The sequence below is a fragment of the Pempheris klunzingeri genome, chromosome 4, assembly GCF_042242105.1.
Source record: "Pempheris klunzingeri isolate RE-2024b chromosome 4, fPemKlu1.hap1, whole genome shotgun sequence".
In the NCBI taxonomy this organism is placed as follows: Eukaryota; Metazoa; Chordata; class Actinopteri; order Acropomatiformes; family Pempheridae; genus Pempheris; species Pempheris klunzingeri.
In genome coordinates this window covers 13,760,161-13,776,534 of record NC_092015.1, presented here as the reverse complement: position 1 = coordinate 13,776,534, position 16,374 = coordinate 13,760,161, and the positions used below count along the sequence as shown (strand labels likewise).

The following is a 16,374-nucleotide window of genomic DNA, read 5'->3' as shown; positions in this document are numbered from 1 at the left end:
CAATGTGCAGCTGACCGATGAACTGGAATTTATCTGTCTCATCAAAGGTCTAACAGATGGAGTTGCGGAGGGACGCACAAACCTGAAGGTGTTCGGTAAGATTCAGTCTGAGATGGGATGTGATTTTGTGTTTTAACTGCTAGTTTAGAAACAAACAGCACCCACAAAGGACACTTTCACCTCCTTCAACTCCTTCATAGCTTCACCTAGAAGCCTCAAGTAGACTATAAACTAGTCTCCACCCTTTGCACTTTATCATATTAGTTTAACTTTTTCATACCTTACATAGTTTGTCCATAATCATACTTTATTTATGCTCATTTATGGCTTCAAACTCAGAATTAGCTCAACTCTTCTAAATGTCTCCATATCATACATAATCTGTGCATTGTAATGTTCCCAAACTCATCAGTCCGTGCGTACATGAAATATAATTAACCTGCGCTTGTTGACATTGATGAAAAATGCCAGTGAAGGAGGTATTACCTAATTGTCTTACTTAAGCTAATTCAAATTATTCAAATTATTAATCATTAATTATAGTATTTTGAGGCGTGTGAGCTTGTTCCTCGATAGCTGATGCAGCCTAAACGCTGTGAACACTTTGCGGTAAACAGAGACGGTTCATCTTCAAAATAAAAGCTTTAAATAAACAGATAGCCTATGTAATAAACATAATTAATAACTGTTACACAGTCATATTTCTGCTACTGTGCCACAACTGAATAAATAGCCAAGGGGCGCGAACGCTGTAATTAGAGAACGCTTTGATTCATGTATGTGTGTAGTGATTCATTTATATATTCAACAAGTTCATCAATATATCTATAGCATCATTTTAGCAAAACTGTAATTTCTTTGTAATGTGACTTATGTAGTTCAAAGAAATGAATTCTTTGTCAAATACATCTTAACAATATAACATAATGTATAGACAGTGTTACAGTGGGCATGGATTTCAACAACATAAGTGTCTTTTGTGTGAGTTCATGCATTTGGGGGGAAAATACTGAGGTCGAAAAGCCATCAGATCTAATTTTGCCCTCATATAAAATTATTGCAGGCGTTAGCAGTTACAAGTTATTTTTGCTTTTCATGCGTGCAGTGTATCTGTGTAGTGTACACTGAATCAATTAAATGTTCTTTAACAAGGAAATCGCAATAGTAATGATTATTAGTACTACTCAATACATGACAAATTAGTCTGAAATAATAGTTTATGATCTATGAAGTGGTTGATTAAAAAAAATAAAAAAGTCTACTTGATTAAGTTATGGACAGACAATGTAAATCCATATGTGCTGTGACATTAAGTCACATGAAACACATTAACTGAGACTTCAGCTCCATCCATCTGTCTCTTCAAGTGACAGTCAACTTCAGCCTCTGTCATCCTCTACTCTTTAGAAAGTGATCTTTGGTAAATACACTTCAACTATCAGTTCAACATTTTTCACCACTTTCACTTCAACTGAAACTTTCAACTGCAGCTGCTTCAACTACTCATGAGCAAAAATTTGAATGAGAATTTAATCTGTAAATTTAATTTTGATGAAGTTCAGCCTTTGCTAGTTTTTGATTCAGCTCTTAATTCTCATGCAGAGACACCAGACCGTCCTACCATTGACGGTGTGCAAACGGGGATCTCAGTCAACGAAGAGGCCCCCTCCAAAGTAAACAAGCTTTTAATCATGAACATCAGAGTATAAAAATTAGGATTCAGGTTTATTTTTTTGATTTGGTCTTCTCTTATTCTCTCTCCTGTCCTACAGATTGGTGCCTGTGAGGTCAAAAATGGTTACCCCAAGCCGAATGTCACCTGGTACAGAAACAACACTCCACTACACAGCACTCCGGGGGGTGAGACAGACTGACATCAACATCTGCTGCGAAGCATCTCTACGCTGTTTTAGTCTGTGTTTATTGAGGTTCAATGTCTTTTCTCCATTTGCCTCCCTTTCCTTCCCTTGTCTGGTGTGTTTTTACGTCTTCCAGTGGTGAACATAGTGCCCAGCACCACTACCGAGTCCAGCCACCTGTACTCGGTCAGGAGTGAGCTGAGCATGAAGGTGGAGAAGGAGGACAAAGATGCTCAGTTCTACTGTGAAGTCTCCTACTTTGTTCCAGGAGAAACCAGGATGACCGAGACCAAACGCATCAACATCACTGTGTACTGTGAGTCACACACACAGTCTAACACCAGTATCGAGAGAGAGAGAGAGAGAGAGAGAGAGAGAGAGACAGAGAGAGAGAGAGAGAGAGAGAGACAGAGAGACAGAGAGAGACAGAGACAGAGACAGAGACAGAGACAGAGACAGAGACAGAGAGAGAGAGAGAGAGAGAGAGAGAGAGAGAGAGCCAGTGACGAGTCTTTTCAAAATGAGATAATGTTAACTTTAAAAGATGACACCTGCTACGCCATATTGACCACTGGTGTGATACTCAATGTTGGAAGTTGGAAGCACACAAAATATTATCGTTTATTGTACCATTAAGACTTTATTAGAACAAAGGGGGCTTACAAAATTACCATTAAATTACCATTACATTTTTGGATTAATCACATGAAATGATTTAAGAGCTTTCTGAAAGGTTTTGACTTTTCCAGTCAATTTAAATAAGTCTGGTGAAATTAACCAACCAGACTTTTATAGGCAGAATTCTGTCAGTGTCATATAATAGCCATAATAGTCATAATAGTGTCATATTTATGTGCCAGAGCCAGAAAAAACCTGTATGAAGTGAACTTACAGAGATAACGACCTCTTAATGTATCAAAATGCACATTTCTTACCCTTCCCCCATTCAAAACTCTGATGTGTGTGTGCCCTGGTTAACCTGGAGTCGTCTCTTTTAGCATCGTCAGAGGTTCAGACCATCCAGCCTGCGTTAGGAGGAGGAGATTTAGCCTGATTTGCTGCATCACTTAAGTCTTCTGTAACTCAGCGTTCATGTGTTTGTGGTCTCAGCTTGAATTCCTCTCTGTGTTTCAGACCCCTCCACAGCTTTAAGTGTTTGGGTGGAGTCACCAAAGGGCAAAATCAAGGAAGGGGACTCGATCGAGCTTCACTGCCACGGCAATGGGAACACTCCATCCTCAGTTATTTCAATCAAGCATGCACAAGTAATACAGTCAGCTCTTTGCCCGTTTACCTTTTCACCCACCTACTCTGTCTGTATGCGTGTTGACAAAAACTGCCTCGTCGTAAAGTGTTAGTAGCTGCTACGGACCTTTTGACTGTGTCACATGACTTTGTTGATGTTGACATTTCCATTTAGTTCCGAGCACTTTAAGGACTTCACAGCATGTTGAGTTATAAGTTACATATCAGGTCACTTTGGCTTTTTTCTAGGACGATACGACTTGGGATACCTCGATGTTGGTGCTGCCTAATGTGACCCGTCTAAACAGCGGAGTTTACCAGTGTTCCTCTCTGGACACGGACACCTTTGAGGAGCTCTCAGGAAACACCACTGTGTTTGTCAACTGTAAGAAATCTGCACCGCCTTGATCTGTGACCATGACAACAAATACATTTGACCAGCAGTACTACAGTACACAGTTGATTTTTTTTTTTCTTCTCTTGCCTCTGTCCCCCTGTGATGTGAGTAGATCTGGACCCAGCTGCGCTGTTGCCTGCAGACACTATTGAGGTGGCCCAAGGAGAGGAGCTGATGGCCACCTGCAACGCCCTCTCTTCTCTCCAGACACACACAGTCTGGTTAAAGGTCACAAACACACACACACACACACACACACACACACATAGCACAGTGCAATTACACACACAACATTTTGTCTCAAAAATAAACACCCAACTTAATTAACATTTGGAAAACCGTCACCCTGCTTTTGCTGCACGATGAGTTTGTGGCTGTATGTGGAGTTCAACATTTGTGTAGAATCAGTTTACAAGGCAGCCAATAAGGAAGTGTGTGAAAACAGACTTGATTGGATTTGTTTTTGTTGGCAGCAGCTTGCCTGAAGGTTTTGAGCACCCAAAAAACAGAATGGAATATTATGTTCTCCTCATTATTTTTATCACAATGAAGTAAACATTGGTGAAAGCCCAATTTTCACTGTCTGATCTACTAAAAACTAGTACACTCCATATCTTTGTGTGTGTGTTAAATGTACTCTCTGTGTCCTACTCTGTGTGTAGAATGGAGAGGAGGTTTCAAAGAGCCACAGTCTGAACCTGAAGGACGTTACGTTCGACACAGCAGGGACGTATGTCTGCGTGGTGACGGTTCCTGAGATCGAGGGAATGGAGACCAGCGCGATGCTTTCTGTTCATGTCCAGGGTAAACCTGATCACAGATGCTGTATACATAGTATCAGCGATAATCAATGAATTATGTTTTTCAGAAATATCAAAATGTAAAGTTAGTTTTTAGTGTAGTGTGGAGTTTATGCATGTTTTATGCTTACTTCTTTCCTATTTTGTTGTAGTTTCAGCTGTCTTCTTTGGTCAGTGTGGCAGGTTTGAAAGGAAATCAATTGTATTTATGTATTAGCAACAGGTCCTGTTAGTAATTCTAGTGGTTGTGGTCATCAGAGAGCTTGTAAAGATTATTATTTCATTTCTCTGTCTCTGCAGGCCCACCAGAGATCGTGGGGCCAGTCAACATGAAGATGGACGAGAGTTTTGACAGTACAGTCGACCTGAAGTGCCGTTTCAGAGGCTTCCCTGCTCCCAGTGTTACCTGGACCACCTCTGATGGAAAGGTACAGCAGAGGGAAGCTCCCATTCTTGGAGTAGCTACAGTGGCAACAGAAATTCAGTTATTCCAAATGTGTGCTACCAAGGTTGCATCTTAATCTCTTCAATCCTGAAGACTTTAACTGTCAGGCCCATCATGACAAACCTGTTTCATCCAAACCCCCCAGAGGTTTAAAGTGTTTGATCCACACTGAAAAAAGGTGCATAAACACAGAAGAAAATCCAGTCTGTGACAAGACAGGTGACAGGAGCTAGATTCAACTCTTCAAACTGTGTGTTTTTGTGTCAGGTCCTCAAGACACCGTCCCTAAAAGAGACCGAGGATGGTGTCGAGAGCGTGGTCAGTGTCAAGGTCAGCTCTGACATCACTGCTTTCTGCAATGCCTCCAACGTATACGGCGCTGCTGCGGTGACTTTCAACATCAAAGCCAGTGAGTTCCCCCTCCTGCTTGCGTTTCCTGTCCCTGCTCATTGTATTTAAATGCCTGTACGTCTCCATATGTTGTCCTCCTTACTTCCCCTCTTCCCTTCTGTTCCTCCCCTGCTTGTCTTTGTTGTTTATTTTTACTTCGTCTAAAGGCCTCGGGCTCTTCCGTGTGCTGTAACGTGTTGCCTGTGATTCTGGACATTTAAATCAGTGTTGTTGTGCCGCTGTTAAGTGTGTTCCCCTCCTCCCCTGCTGTGTTAACGGGGAGTGTCCTTCCCTTCTGTGCATCTACCTGTTTTCAGCTATACACACCACCACACCAGCCACCACTACCATTTCCTCTATCACAGGTAAGACCACAGTCATTCTGCACCACCCACCTCGTGCCGCCAGAACAACTACAAAAACTTCAGAAAATTACGATATCCCCCCCCAAAAAAGACAAAATCCCATGAAGAGGACTTGAGTGAGAGTGATTAGGTGATAATTTCCATGCGCAGTGTTAGGACTTCCTTTCATTCTTCTCCTGGCTGGGCTGATTTTCTGTGAGTCAGATAGAAAGAATGAGAGCAAGAAAATTCTAAAGCACCTTAAGGCTGCAACAATTACCAAACTGGCACGACTGAAAAGTCATTACAGCGGTGTTGGTTAGTGATCGCACTGATTAAAAACTCTTTGTGGTTTCTGCAAGATATTCATCATTTTATATGAGTGATATTAAATGAGGTATGTTGTTCCTGTAAGGTGCTTTATTGACTAATTTGTTTGCACAGCTCTCATTTTCTGCTCATTATGTAATAAAACTTTATTTGCTCACATGTGGCCTTTATAGTCAGAGTTTTACAAATGATGAAAATGAAAACATTCCAACATGAGCGGTAGTTTCCATCCCAGGAAAAGTAATTTAGATTTTTATCTGATTTGATAAAATCAGATAAAAATGACTGACATTACCTTCTGCATACAACAAGCAGTGTTATGAGGAAAGAATATTTCAATCCTGTAAGCATTTTGCCTTGAAGCTGCATACACAGTACACAACCACGGACACACACGTGCATCAGTGTGACTCTAGAAAGCAGCTGATGTTTTAAATGCACTCAGACCGAGTCTCCTGACTCCCATTACTGGTGCTGCCTTGTGTTTTCTCTCTGCTTCTGCCTCCCCTCTCTCTTGTACGTCATGCCAGGAAATTTCCAGCCCCTCAGAGGAAAACTGTTCTGGCAAAGGGCAGGTTAAATGAGATTAAACTGTGCTACTCTGGGAGATGACTGTTGTGCTACTGACCGCACTGACCTATTGGGCTAAATGTCTAGTTTTAAATCACAGATTATCTCAAATTAAACATTTGTTATGTTCAGCTCAGGCCTCTGCTGCAGGTCGAAAGTGCCTGTGTGTGTGTGTGAGTGTGTGTGTGTGTGTGTGCGTGTGCGTGTGCTGATGAGTTATTTAACACATCCAGCCACCCACTTATAACTGTGCTCATGTGGTTTTTCTCAGTCAAAGCAGAAACAGCTATTCCACCAAAGAAAGTCAAGAAAGGTTTGTATGTCACGCTGCTGAAGACTCTCCCTCATCTCCCTACCTCAAAAGGCAAAAAGGCTTCCTTCCACTTTCCCTCCACAGCACCTCCCTCTCTCTCACCTCCCAGCATTCATCAGACCCTCTCCTCTCCCGATGAACAAAACATCAAAAATTCATTGAATTGTTCATCTTCACCTCCTGCTGTGCATGTTTTCATGCTGTTGTATGAGCACACGCCTCCTCCTACACTGTGGAATGACTTTGCTCCTTCGGTTCTTTAGGTTGCCAGGTTTAGGTCGCCTGGATGACGGTAGTGCCGCACTCTCTTTAGACGCACTATAGAATTTCATCTACTGTACCAACACACTGTGGAATGCTGCACAGCCTGCCTAATGCAATCTTGTATCCGACTCTCCTGCCTCACACATCATCTCATTCATAACCCAGTTACAGCGAGTGACCCTGTGGTTGTTCCTGTGCTTCTCCACCAGAGGGCAGAGGTGTTATCATTGCAGTCGTCATCATCTGCATCCTGCTGCTGGCCATCTTGGGGAGCGTGCTCTACTTCCTCTACAAAAAGGGCAAGATCTGCGGCCGATCCGGCAAGCAAGACCTGTAAGTACGAGAGCCACGTGATGTCGGGAGTATAAACGTGTGATGTGTCTTAACCCCTTTAGTCCCAGCGTCAACTGTAGTGAGCATCAAGTCTTTACTGAAAAGGCACTGCTGTATGGAGCTTCATACTGTCTTTTAGCTCATTGTTGAAAATTTACCACACACTTACCGCACCAAACAGCAGACAGACACAGTCAGCGACTAGATGGTGATTGTTGTGGCACATTTATCACCCAAAGATCCAGATATTTCCCTCAGGAGGTGGTAGAGACCAAAACAGAGCTAAAAGAGAGCGAATATTGGACTTATATTCATCACAAACTGGATTCCAAATGAAAGCTAATGCTACATATCTGTTGGATGTTTAAACAGGAAACTGTTTGTTAACATGGCCGATGATACGTGGATGTCAGTGTTGCGTTTACAGCTTTGTTTCCACTGCCCCCAAAAAGTCAATCACAGCAAACAATGATGTCTTGCAGCACCAAAGAGAAGTCCAACAAAGATAATATCGTGGTGGAGATGAAGAGCGACAACACGGAGGAAGCCGTGCTCCTCGGGGTCAATGGAGAAAAGCAACCTCCCAGTGACCAGGTAGATATCCACTGTTTAACCAAGAGATGATGCTGTTTTCCTGCTGATCTGATTACACCATTAACATATTTACACATCCTCCACCCCACCTCCTGTCTCCCTCACCCTCTCTCCCTGTGCCTAATGTTTGCCCTCTGGAGTAAAGGGCGGCGAGTACCTGGACGTGCAGAAGTGAGGAGGCGCCTGCAGATGCACCAACAGCTGCTCCTGTTCTTCCCTCTCAGGCTCAGACCCGCCGATGCCTTCAAGCTCTTAGCACAGCCCCTCACCCCAGAGTTATGTCATGGAAACGCTCAGTTGTCTGTCAGTTAATATCATGACGGCCGGCCGAGACTCTAAGTATTCCACGCTGCATCTTTTGCCTACCGTTCTTTGCATCCCAGCACATTTCTGTTGGACCGCAGCTTGAGCTTTAATGAGAAGCGATTTGAGCGCTCCATGACGTGACTCTGTTAATCTTCCACCTTCAAACCAAGGACTGCACTTAGCCTATAGTTACAGTACCATGAGCCGTGTATACTGCTGATTGTCCGTAGAACAATAATTAGAGCACAACGTTGACCAGGGACTGTTTTTATACCCGACTAAGTATCACCTCAGGCAAAGCAATCACTGAAGAGCAGCCTGAAACAGCTCTTTACCAAGTGTACATATTATAATCTGTGTATATATTTCTTTATTTAAAATAACACAATAGAAAAAAAAAACAACCAAAAATAAACGACCAGATAGTGTTTTATTTTGCTTGGGTGCTCTTTATGGAGAGTAAGAACAGTGAAGGTAGATGCCTTGTTTTTAGTTTTTATTATTTTTGTTTCGCTTAAGTCTGTACACTGAATTTTTTGGGGATGCGTCAATGTTTCTCCCTACAGCCAGTTACAGCCTCACCGACATGTTGCCTTTTAGCCCCGACAACAAAACCTGCAGGTCATTTAATCACATATCATTCACAAGCGGATTTCTTTTTCTCTACAGCTAACACTCCCTCGTTTGTGCGTATTAAAGAAAATATTTTTGTGAGACAGGTGAATAATCTGTTCAGCATTTGACAAATAGGGTTAACATTATTTGTTTCTTTCCTTCAGTGTAGTTTTTATGTTTCATGTTTGAGTTTAAGCATTGCCAACAGTCAAGCACGTCTACATCAAAACCTGTAGAAATATCAGCAGACCCCACGTTTTATATTCCTAGTTATGTTCATATTTTTTTTATGTTCAGTGCACTGATTTCTTTGTGGTTCCTCTTCATGCAGTTGTGCTTCTCTGATGTGAAAGTCATTTGTTTAATTTACCTGTATGTAAGTTAAATGCATTTCTGTAGCTATTTTTATTTTTTTTTTTTTTTAGAGGAAGGAAGGATGAGGGTAGAACAGATCACTGGTCCATCATAAATATGGTTCACGACATGAAGTTGCCCTCCTTTTAACCCTTTAACGCCCTCACCAAGAAAAAAAGCAATGAAAAAATTTAATCTTTATATATTTTATTTCCTTGGGGCACTAATTACAAAAATCTATGTTTTTTTATGAACAGAAATATTGGCCTCTGCCAAACGGTTGAGATGTCGTAAGTAAAACGTATTTTCAATAAGATATAGTGAGTCAAAATGTGCTCTACCATATGTTGAGCAGAAGGTTAAAGGGTTAAGGAAAAGACATGTTTCTGTTCAAGCAGTCAGTTTATTCTTGTGTTGACTGAAACTTGAAATATTGTGTCGGATCCCAGAGACGCAGAATCCCCCTCAGACATGACGACACAGTAACTACAATGTGTGACTACTGAGGAGGGGGCGTGACTCTGACTCCATATATGCAAATGAAGTTTGTAGACAATCAACAGCCAAGATGCTCAGTTATGTGACTTCCATACTTACCCCTCCTGCCCTCTGTTAGTCCGTTTGGTTCTGCTGTTTTTGAGAACTACCACTGTTAAATGGGTTTGAACGTTTGAAATCTTTAAATGCCTTTTAATGCCTTGGAGTTGTAAAATTAATGTCATTGATGACATTCAATCCAATTTACCAACAAAGTCATTGTTTGTAGTTTTGAAAATTATACCAAATAAAGATTGACTGTTAAATGAAAAGAGCTTTAAATGTGTCTGAGTTAGAAAACGAGCTACATGTTATTCCTGCCAAACAAAAACATTTTAATCAGATTTCTGTTCTGTGGATTTATAGATATTTCCTTTGTAAATTTCCCCAGAAAGAGCTAATGCGTACAATGTAGTAAGACTTATAGGACAAATAAAAACTGTTCGGTTGGTGCACTTGCAGTCAATTCCAATAATTGTTAGCTTCACTTTCAGTGACTTTGTGTCAATTCACAGCAAGTTAGCTGAACTTGACTGAAATTTTTCTACTGGGGCAAACAAACAATTCAAAACGGAACAGCAGCAGCATTCATTTAGCAATGTATGAAAATGTGTTGGGGTTTAAATTAAGAAGTTGTTTCAAAGAAAAATCTATTTTACCCAAATTAGTACATACTTGCAAACCTCCAAGAAATTATAGGCCTCTAAATAAAGGGTTATTGTAGCACGCAGACAGCTAAAGCACAGTCTCATTGTCTCACTCCTGCAGACATAAATCACATGCTCTATCTTTAGCAGTCTGTTGGTACACAGGATGCTTTATTAAGTTATGTAAGAGATTTAAAAATGGCTCAGATATGATGCAGATTTGATCTATTAGCCGGCCTGCCAAATCAGATTTTGGTTTTTAATGTGATTGCCAAATGCATTAGTGAAGTTTTGAGACTATCGAGTACAAAATGTAAACACAAATAGCACCAAAGTATTGAACCTGTCTGCAGGTCTTACCTCTTAACCTTCATCAACGTCAAACCCCTGAGAAGTCAGATCGGTGCCTTCCTGAGTCGTTTCTAGTCCGTTCAGGCTCTCATCTCTTTGTTCACTCCTCCTGGACATCAGGAGACTCTTTTCATGTCAGACAGACATTCTCACTGTCAAAAAGCAGGAAACACACAATTGCAATGCACAATCACAGGAACCTGGGACTGGTTCACCTAAATGGAATGCAGCCGTCATTCGAGTTATTTCTACCTTTGTTTTTCCTGCTTCAGATTGTCTGCAGAGAAAAGGGTCCACATCTCAATAGAATAATTTAAACTCCTGCAAATAAAACAATTTTACAGTACGAATGCATTAGAATAAAGTCAGTACAACATTTTTTTAGATACAGTAATATTGAATATATTGAAAGATATATTGAAATACTGTGGCATTACAGAGGTAATGCCTCAGTATTTCAAGATATTTTTTTAAAAAGTGCTGTTATGCATCTATAAGCTAAACAACAGAGACACATGATGGCTTTTGCTTATCATTTTATTAACAGCACTGTGCATACTTCCAAAGTGATATGAGCTTTAAAAACCATCAAAAAGTTAATGAATGCCTTTTACTGACGAGAAGCGACACGGCTACATGGAACAGCGGCTCCCTCTTCTGGCAGAAAGTTGAAGTACCCCAACACAGGGACCGAGGGTAACGGGGGCTAGTACGCACCCAGCATCTGTGAGGCCGAGCGCTGATCTGGGACCTGGTTTATCTTTCAGGTATGAAGGACAAACAAAAATGAAGCTGAGACCTTTCACAGATCAGCACTTGTGCTCACAGATGAGGCCTGGTGCGGCTGACAAGGCAGAGAGGACAGATTAAAATGGAAATACTGCACAATCTTGTCTTCAGAGATCAATACCTACAAGCTCTCTTCGAAACCAAGGCCTTACTCTAACCATGGCGAGGATCTCTAAACATATGGCACTGCTCACAGAATTATTCACACAAGTAAACAAAACCTTTGGAACAAAATACATGTACAGGAATGCAAAATGAAATAAAACAGCCATTTTTTTCTTTTCGGATCACTAACTTTATACAATTTGCTTTTCTTTAGAGTGACAGTATCGAAGCACAAATTGGTATACTGTGCGAAAAACAAAAATAAAATGGTAAATAATACATGACATGCTTTTCTCGAAACATCAACAAAACATTGGTACAGTATCGAGGATTGGGCACCTCCCAGCCCATTACCCATCATTCAAGAAGTTTCTCAAGGCAACTAGGAACAGAAAAAGAGAACAAGAAGATGGCCAGATGGCGCGGAGATAGCTTCCAGTCGACAGACAGCATTACCCAGAATAAGCTTTCAACATGATCTACACCCTCCCAAAAAAAACAAAAACATTCTTCATATGCTGGGAGAGCTTCGAGCCAATGTACCTAAAAGCTCCTGCATTTATTTATCTTATTCATTCAAAGTACCTGGAAATTACGCTGCTGTCTCTATTCCTGCAACATTGGAAATAATACGAAAAATGTGCAAGTTATAATGCAACAAAAAAAAAGGTAATAGGCTACTTGTGTGACTTCATTAAGCGGATACTTTTGGCTACATGTCACCTGGATGGACAAGACGGCAGGTGAGCTGCTGTCTGCGGCCGTCTGAGTCTCTGGATTTTTCGACAGCCGGGGTGAACACCACTAGTTTAGATAAACATTATTCCTGAGTAAGTTCTTACAGTTGGCCCAAATACTGATTTTAACGTAGACTTGGGGGAAGGCCAGCAAACCCATGAGCCTACTTTAAAAAAAAAAAAAGCCTCAGCAATCCCTTCCTTTCAGTGAGGTGAAAGGAACCTGATGGTGAAGGAGAAGCCTGAATCGATTAGAAAATGACTGGTCTCCAAACCGAAAGCATTTTGTTTGCTTTATTACTGTTGCTATACAGAGCCGACCTGTAGAGAACTATAGAGAATATATTTATGTGTATAAAAAAGGTTTAAAACATTGAAGAGTCGACAGCTTGAGAGGGCTGCAGACTCACAAGCCGCTTGTACTTTCAAGTATGCTACATTACTGACTGGAGAAACACGGATGATACTGTCACTTTAAAGAAACTGGATGACGGTTAACACAATATTCACAAATGTACATTTAAGGCGTAATTGTTTAGCACTAACAATAGTAGCAGCAGTGAAGCACTTCTGAATTAATTATAATAACAATATTTATGATCATATTACAATAATATATTACCAAAGTAAATCAATGACTTTTTTTTTGTTTCATAACAACGGACTGAGCTGGAAACAGAAATCTGAACCAGCCAGCCAATGAAGTTAGACAAAGACAGAACGAAAACGTTTCAGCCACCACGGATCACACGACACTAGCCTGTCTGGTACTGCAGGGTCGTCAACATTAGTACGTCCTCTAATAATCTCACTGCCAGGCTCTACAGCTACACTAGGCCCTGCCATATGAGTTAGAGCAGTAGTACGTTTACACAGCACGAGTCTGAGTATACTGACTGTAATTCCACATTCATGTTGTACAGGAATAGGGGTTCATTTAAGAGCAGGTCATGAGGAGTAGGTCTGGCAGACCTGCACACATGCATGCTCACACACAAACACACACACACACACACACACACGTACAGACACATACTGCCAGACAACAGTCCAGACCTGAAACCATCGTCATGCTACTTTGAAAAATACAACACGTCAAAAAACAAGCATGTTTTTTTTTTCTAAAAACAACAAAAAAACAAAAACAAAACAAGTACCAAAGCAAAGTTGTTAATCGAAGGCCATAACAGACTGAACTCATAACGAAAAAGCTCTGCTGCTGACCAACACTTCTGGTGAGGAAGACACCCCAACTCTTTCTCATCCTCACGTGTATTTCTCTACACTCTCACATCCCTCAGTCTGCCAGAAAAGGCCAAACCCCCCCTTTAATCTGGTCCCTGTCTACCCATATCGCTTGTACCAACAGTGACCCTCAAAGCTGAAATCATTTTTACATACTGTATATGCACGTACTGTATATATTACACACATTTAATATATATTTACTCATATATTAAATTTTCATATAGACATACATTTTTAGTTTTATTTGTGAGGTGTTGGTTACATTTTCAGCAAGAGGCTTCGACATGAAAGATAAGAATCTGTCTTCCCAGGATTCCAACCAAAGTCTTGCGCCATGTGGCGTCCTGCCATTGTCCCACACGCGCTCAGTCAGTCCCGCGGAGATGTCCTTGAAGAAGAAGAGGCCTGCTGTGGCAGTTTGAGGAAGGCCACACACTGTTGAAACCGCATGGAGTGCAGGGCGCGGAGTCCCAGAGATGCTGTGAGCTCGCTGGAGTAACAGCCAGTTAAAATCCACAGGGGCGTAGGGCGTCAGCCAGCACCGGAGGTAGTGCTGCAGGCAATGAGCTTTGGGCTTTGGGCTGGGCTGTGCCGGCCTAAACCCAACCAGGCTGGGCCAAGCTAGGGCGAGAGAGCAAACACGAGAGGGAGGCACAAGGAGTGCTATGTAAGAACATGCGCGGTGGAGGGAATGGAGACAAACTCGCGTAGGATATTCTTCGCCATTTCGATATTGTTCTGTGCAATCATCAGTGCTTTCTGGATGTCCTGGTAAGAGTATCCCTGACTCATGAGGTGCTCGATCTCGCTACTGATTTGAGGGTTGGCTTCTCCTCCTGTTGCCCCACTACAGGGTGGGACAGGGACGGGTGGGACAGGGCTGGGCCGACGTTCAGAGTTGATGCGTCTGGGCAGGGGCTTTGGAGGTCTCTCTGGTGCTTCCACCGGCTCTGAGAAGGCTGAAGAAACAGGCAGAGTGAGTGTATACGACTTTGAAGCCACAAGGACTTGAACACTCTAGATTTAAGTTTTGGTCAAATCTGAAACAACATAATTTTAAATACCCTAAAGGTCACTATAAGTTATAGTGAATGACGATTTACTTCACAGGAAATAATTTGGATCAAACAGCTTGTCTGAGAGCCACTTAAATGGTGTTCAGGTGCGAAGATTTAGGTCTTTAGTTGAACAACCAGAACGCTGGCAGTCATCATTGATTAGTAAATGTCTGCTCAATGCAACAACAAGGAGATAACTGAGAAATTAAATGCTGTCTCAGGAAAAAGGGCTGAAAACACACATTTAGCACTGTGGTTTTCACAACCAAAATGCTCCATATTAGCTCCGTCGACCAGGAAATGTCAACACTCCTTCATCGCGCTTGTCAGTGTGTCCATCAATGTCCTCCACAGGATGCTCTGCTGCAGTTCTGCACGGTCCAGTCCTCCTGCACCTGCTGCTCCACCTTCTTCTACAGACTGCTATGGATCTTCTGAGACCACTGATGCTGCATTAGCTGCAGTCAAGCCTCTGAGACAAATTCGAGACTCTGATGATGCAGGAGGTTAATCCACCATCAGATTACGGTCCAGCATTCTGGAGGCATCACTTTTCTAGTGTCAAAAATGCCACTGATGTAACTGAGCAGTTCTCTATAATTATTGGTCATCACCCTTCTTTGCATACTGTGATTGTATTCATGGTAATCTCTCAAAGTCCAAACAGGAGTCAAATTTAACTTCAGAGAGCTTCTGGAAAATCTGTATTATGTCTGGCGTCATACCAGCTTGCAGCAAAATGCTTCAGTGAACTTTTCAATCTGCTCTCTGGGTCACAGGACTTGTGTGCTACTTCAGATATCGATTCATCAGCACTTTTAATTGCTTTTTGGCCAGGAAGGTTCAGAGTGAAGACGCTGCTGTTGTACATTTTTACATCCAAGTGAATTTATGTAGCAGTAGCAGCACAACATTTTCCATTCTTGCCAACCAGTTTGCCACTACTAATGTAAAGTTTAAACTTTTAAGTGTCAAGCCATCAGTTCAGGAAAATTACAGAAAGGATTTCCTACTTAGCTTAATGGTATCTGGATATTCTTTCAGCCAGAGGTGGTGCTTTAGCACCACATATCCCTCATCTAACACATCCCCAAGTTGAGGAAAAACCCTTTCATAACATGGTTTGTTGTTCATTTGGAGCATTTTTAAAAAAAATATTTTTGAATTATTTTTGGAAGTTGTATTACGTATGAAAAACAAGCTCTGCTCTGCAGGGGCAAGAACACTTACGTGCTGCAGCTCCAGCGTCCGAATCTAGAGAAAGGCGGCTGAAAGCAGCTATGGAGGATGAGCATGATGAGGAAGATGAAGACGATGAAGACGACCCCCCCAGTTCAGAGAGGGTACGTCGGGCGGGGGGCATTGGCAGTCGGGGTTTCGGGAAGTCGTAGCCGTTTTCCTCCTCTTCCCTGTCCTCGGCTGCGTGGTCTCTGGGGCCGTTGGTCATCGCCAGAGGAGGCAACTCTGAATAGTCTGCGAAAGGTTGAAAACTTTGAATTAGCAGGACAACAACATAACGTCACAGGCAGATTCAGCAGCATGGTTTCATTCACATAACCAGACAATTATATCTATATCTAAAACAATTTCAGTCATAACTACAACCAAAAATATAACTTTACATTCATGTCAACACAGAGAGTGTTTTTTCCTGATCTTCTTTAGAATGAAACTAATATTCCGTTATTCAGATTCATTAGAGTTTTGTTCCAGCAGCAGTTAAAGCAGATTACAATCAGAGTA

At 41.7% G+C, this 16,374-nt stretch overlaps 2 protein-coding genes across 5 annotated transcripts in view; one reads left to right on the top strand and one right to left on the bottom strand.

The window, feature by feature from the left end:
* Positions 1-9,968, top strand: part of mcamb (melanoma cell adhesion molecule b) — a 36,971-nt gene extending 27,003 nt beyond the window's left edge. Inside the window, exons 3-17 of one of the 4 annotated variants that reach the window (XM_070829261.1) lie at positions 1-95; positions 1,603-1,673; positions 1,773-1,860; positions 1,996-2,175; positions 2,994-3,124; positions 3,354-3,489; positions 3,614-3,729; positions 4,164-4,305; positions 4,602-4,729; positions 5,014-5,155; positions 5,454-5,501; positions 6,652-6,693; positions 7,167-7,290; positions 7,773-7,884; positions 8,030-9,968. The exon at positions 1-95 is cut by the window's left edge and continues 137 nt beyond it. In XM_070829261.1, the coding sequence (XP_070685362.1) occupies positions 1-95; positions 1,603-1,673; positions 1,773-1,860; positions 1,996-2,175; positions 2,994-3,124; positions 3,354-3,489; positions 3,614-3,729; positions 4,164-4,305; positions 4,602-4,729; positions 5,014-5,155; positions 5,454-5,501; positions 6,652-6,693; positions 7,167-7,290; positions 7,773-7,884; positions 8,030-8,059 (1,585 nt within the window). In that variant the 3' untranslated portion in view covers positions 8,060-9,968. Of the gene's footprint in view, positions 96-1,602; positions 1,674-1,772; positions 1,861-1,995; positions 2,176-2,993; positions 3,125-3,353; positions 3,490-3,613; positions 3,730-4,163; positions 4,306-4,601; positions 4,730-5,013; positions 5,156-5,453; positions 5,502-6,651; positions 6,694-7,166; positions 7,291-7,772; positions 7,885-8,024 lie in introns of all 4 variants that reach the window. The other 3 variants (XM_070829262.1, XM_070829264.1, XM_070829265.1) reach the window with 3 other exon arrangements.
* A 1,245-nt stretch (positions 9,969-11,213) lies between these two features.
* Positions 11,214-16,374, bottom strand: part of cbl (Cbl proto-oncogene, E3 ubiquitin protein ligase) — a 36,552-nt gene continuing 31,391 nt past the window's right edge. Inside the window, exons 15-16 of the mRNA XM_070828776.1 lie at positions 15,862-16,104; positions 11,214-14,532 (exon numbers count right to left, since the gene is read on the bottom strand). Coding sequence (XP_070684877.1) covers positions 14,237-14,532; positions 15,862-16,104 — 539 coding nt within the window. The 3' untranslated portion in view covers positions 11,214-14,236. The remainder of the gene's footprint in view (positions 14,533-15,861; positions 16,105-16,374) is intronic.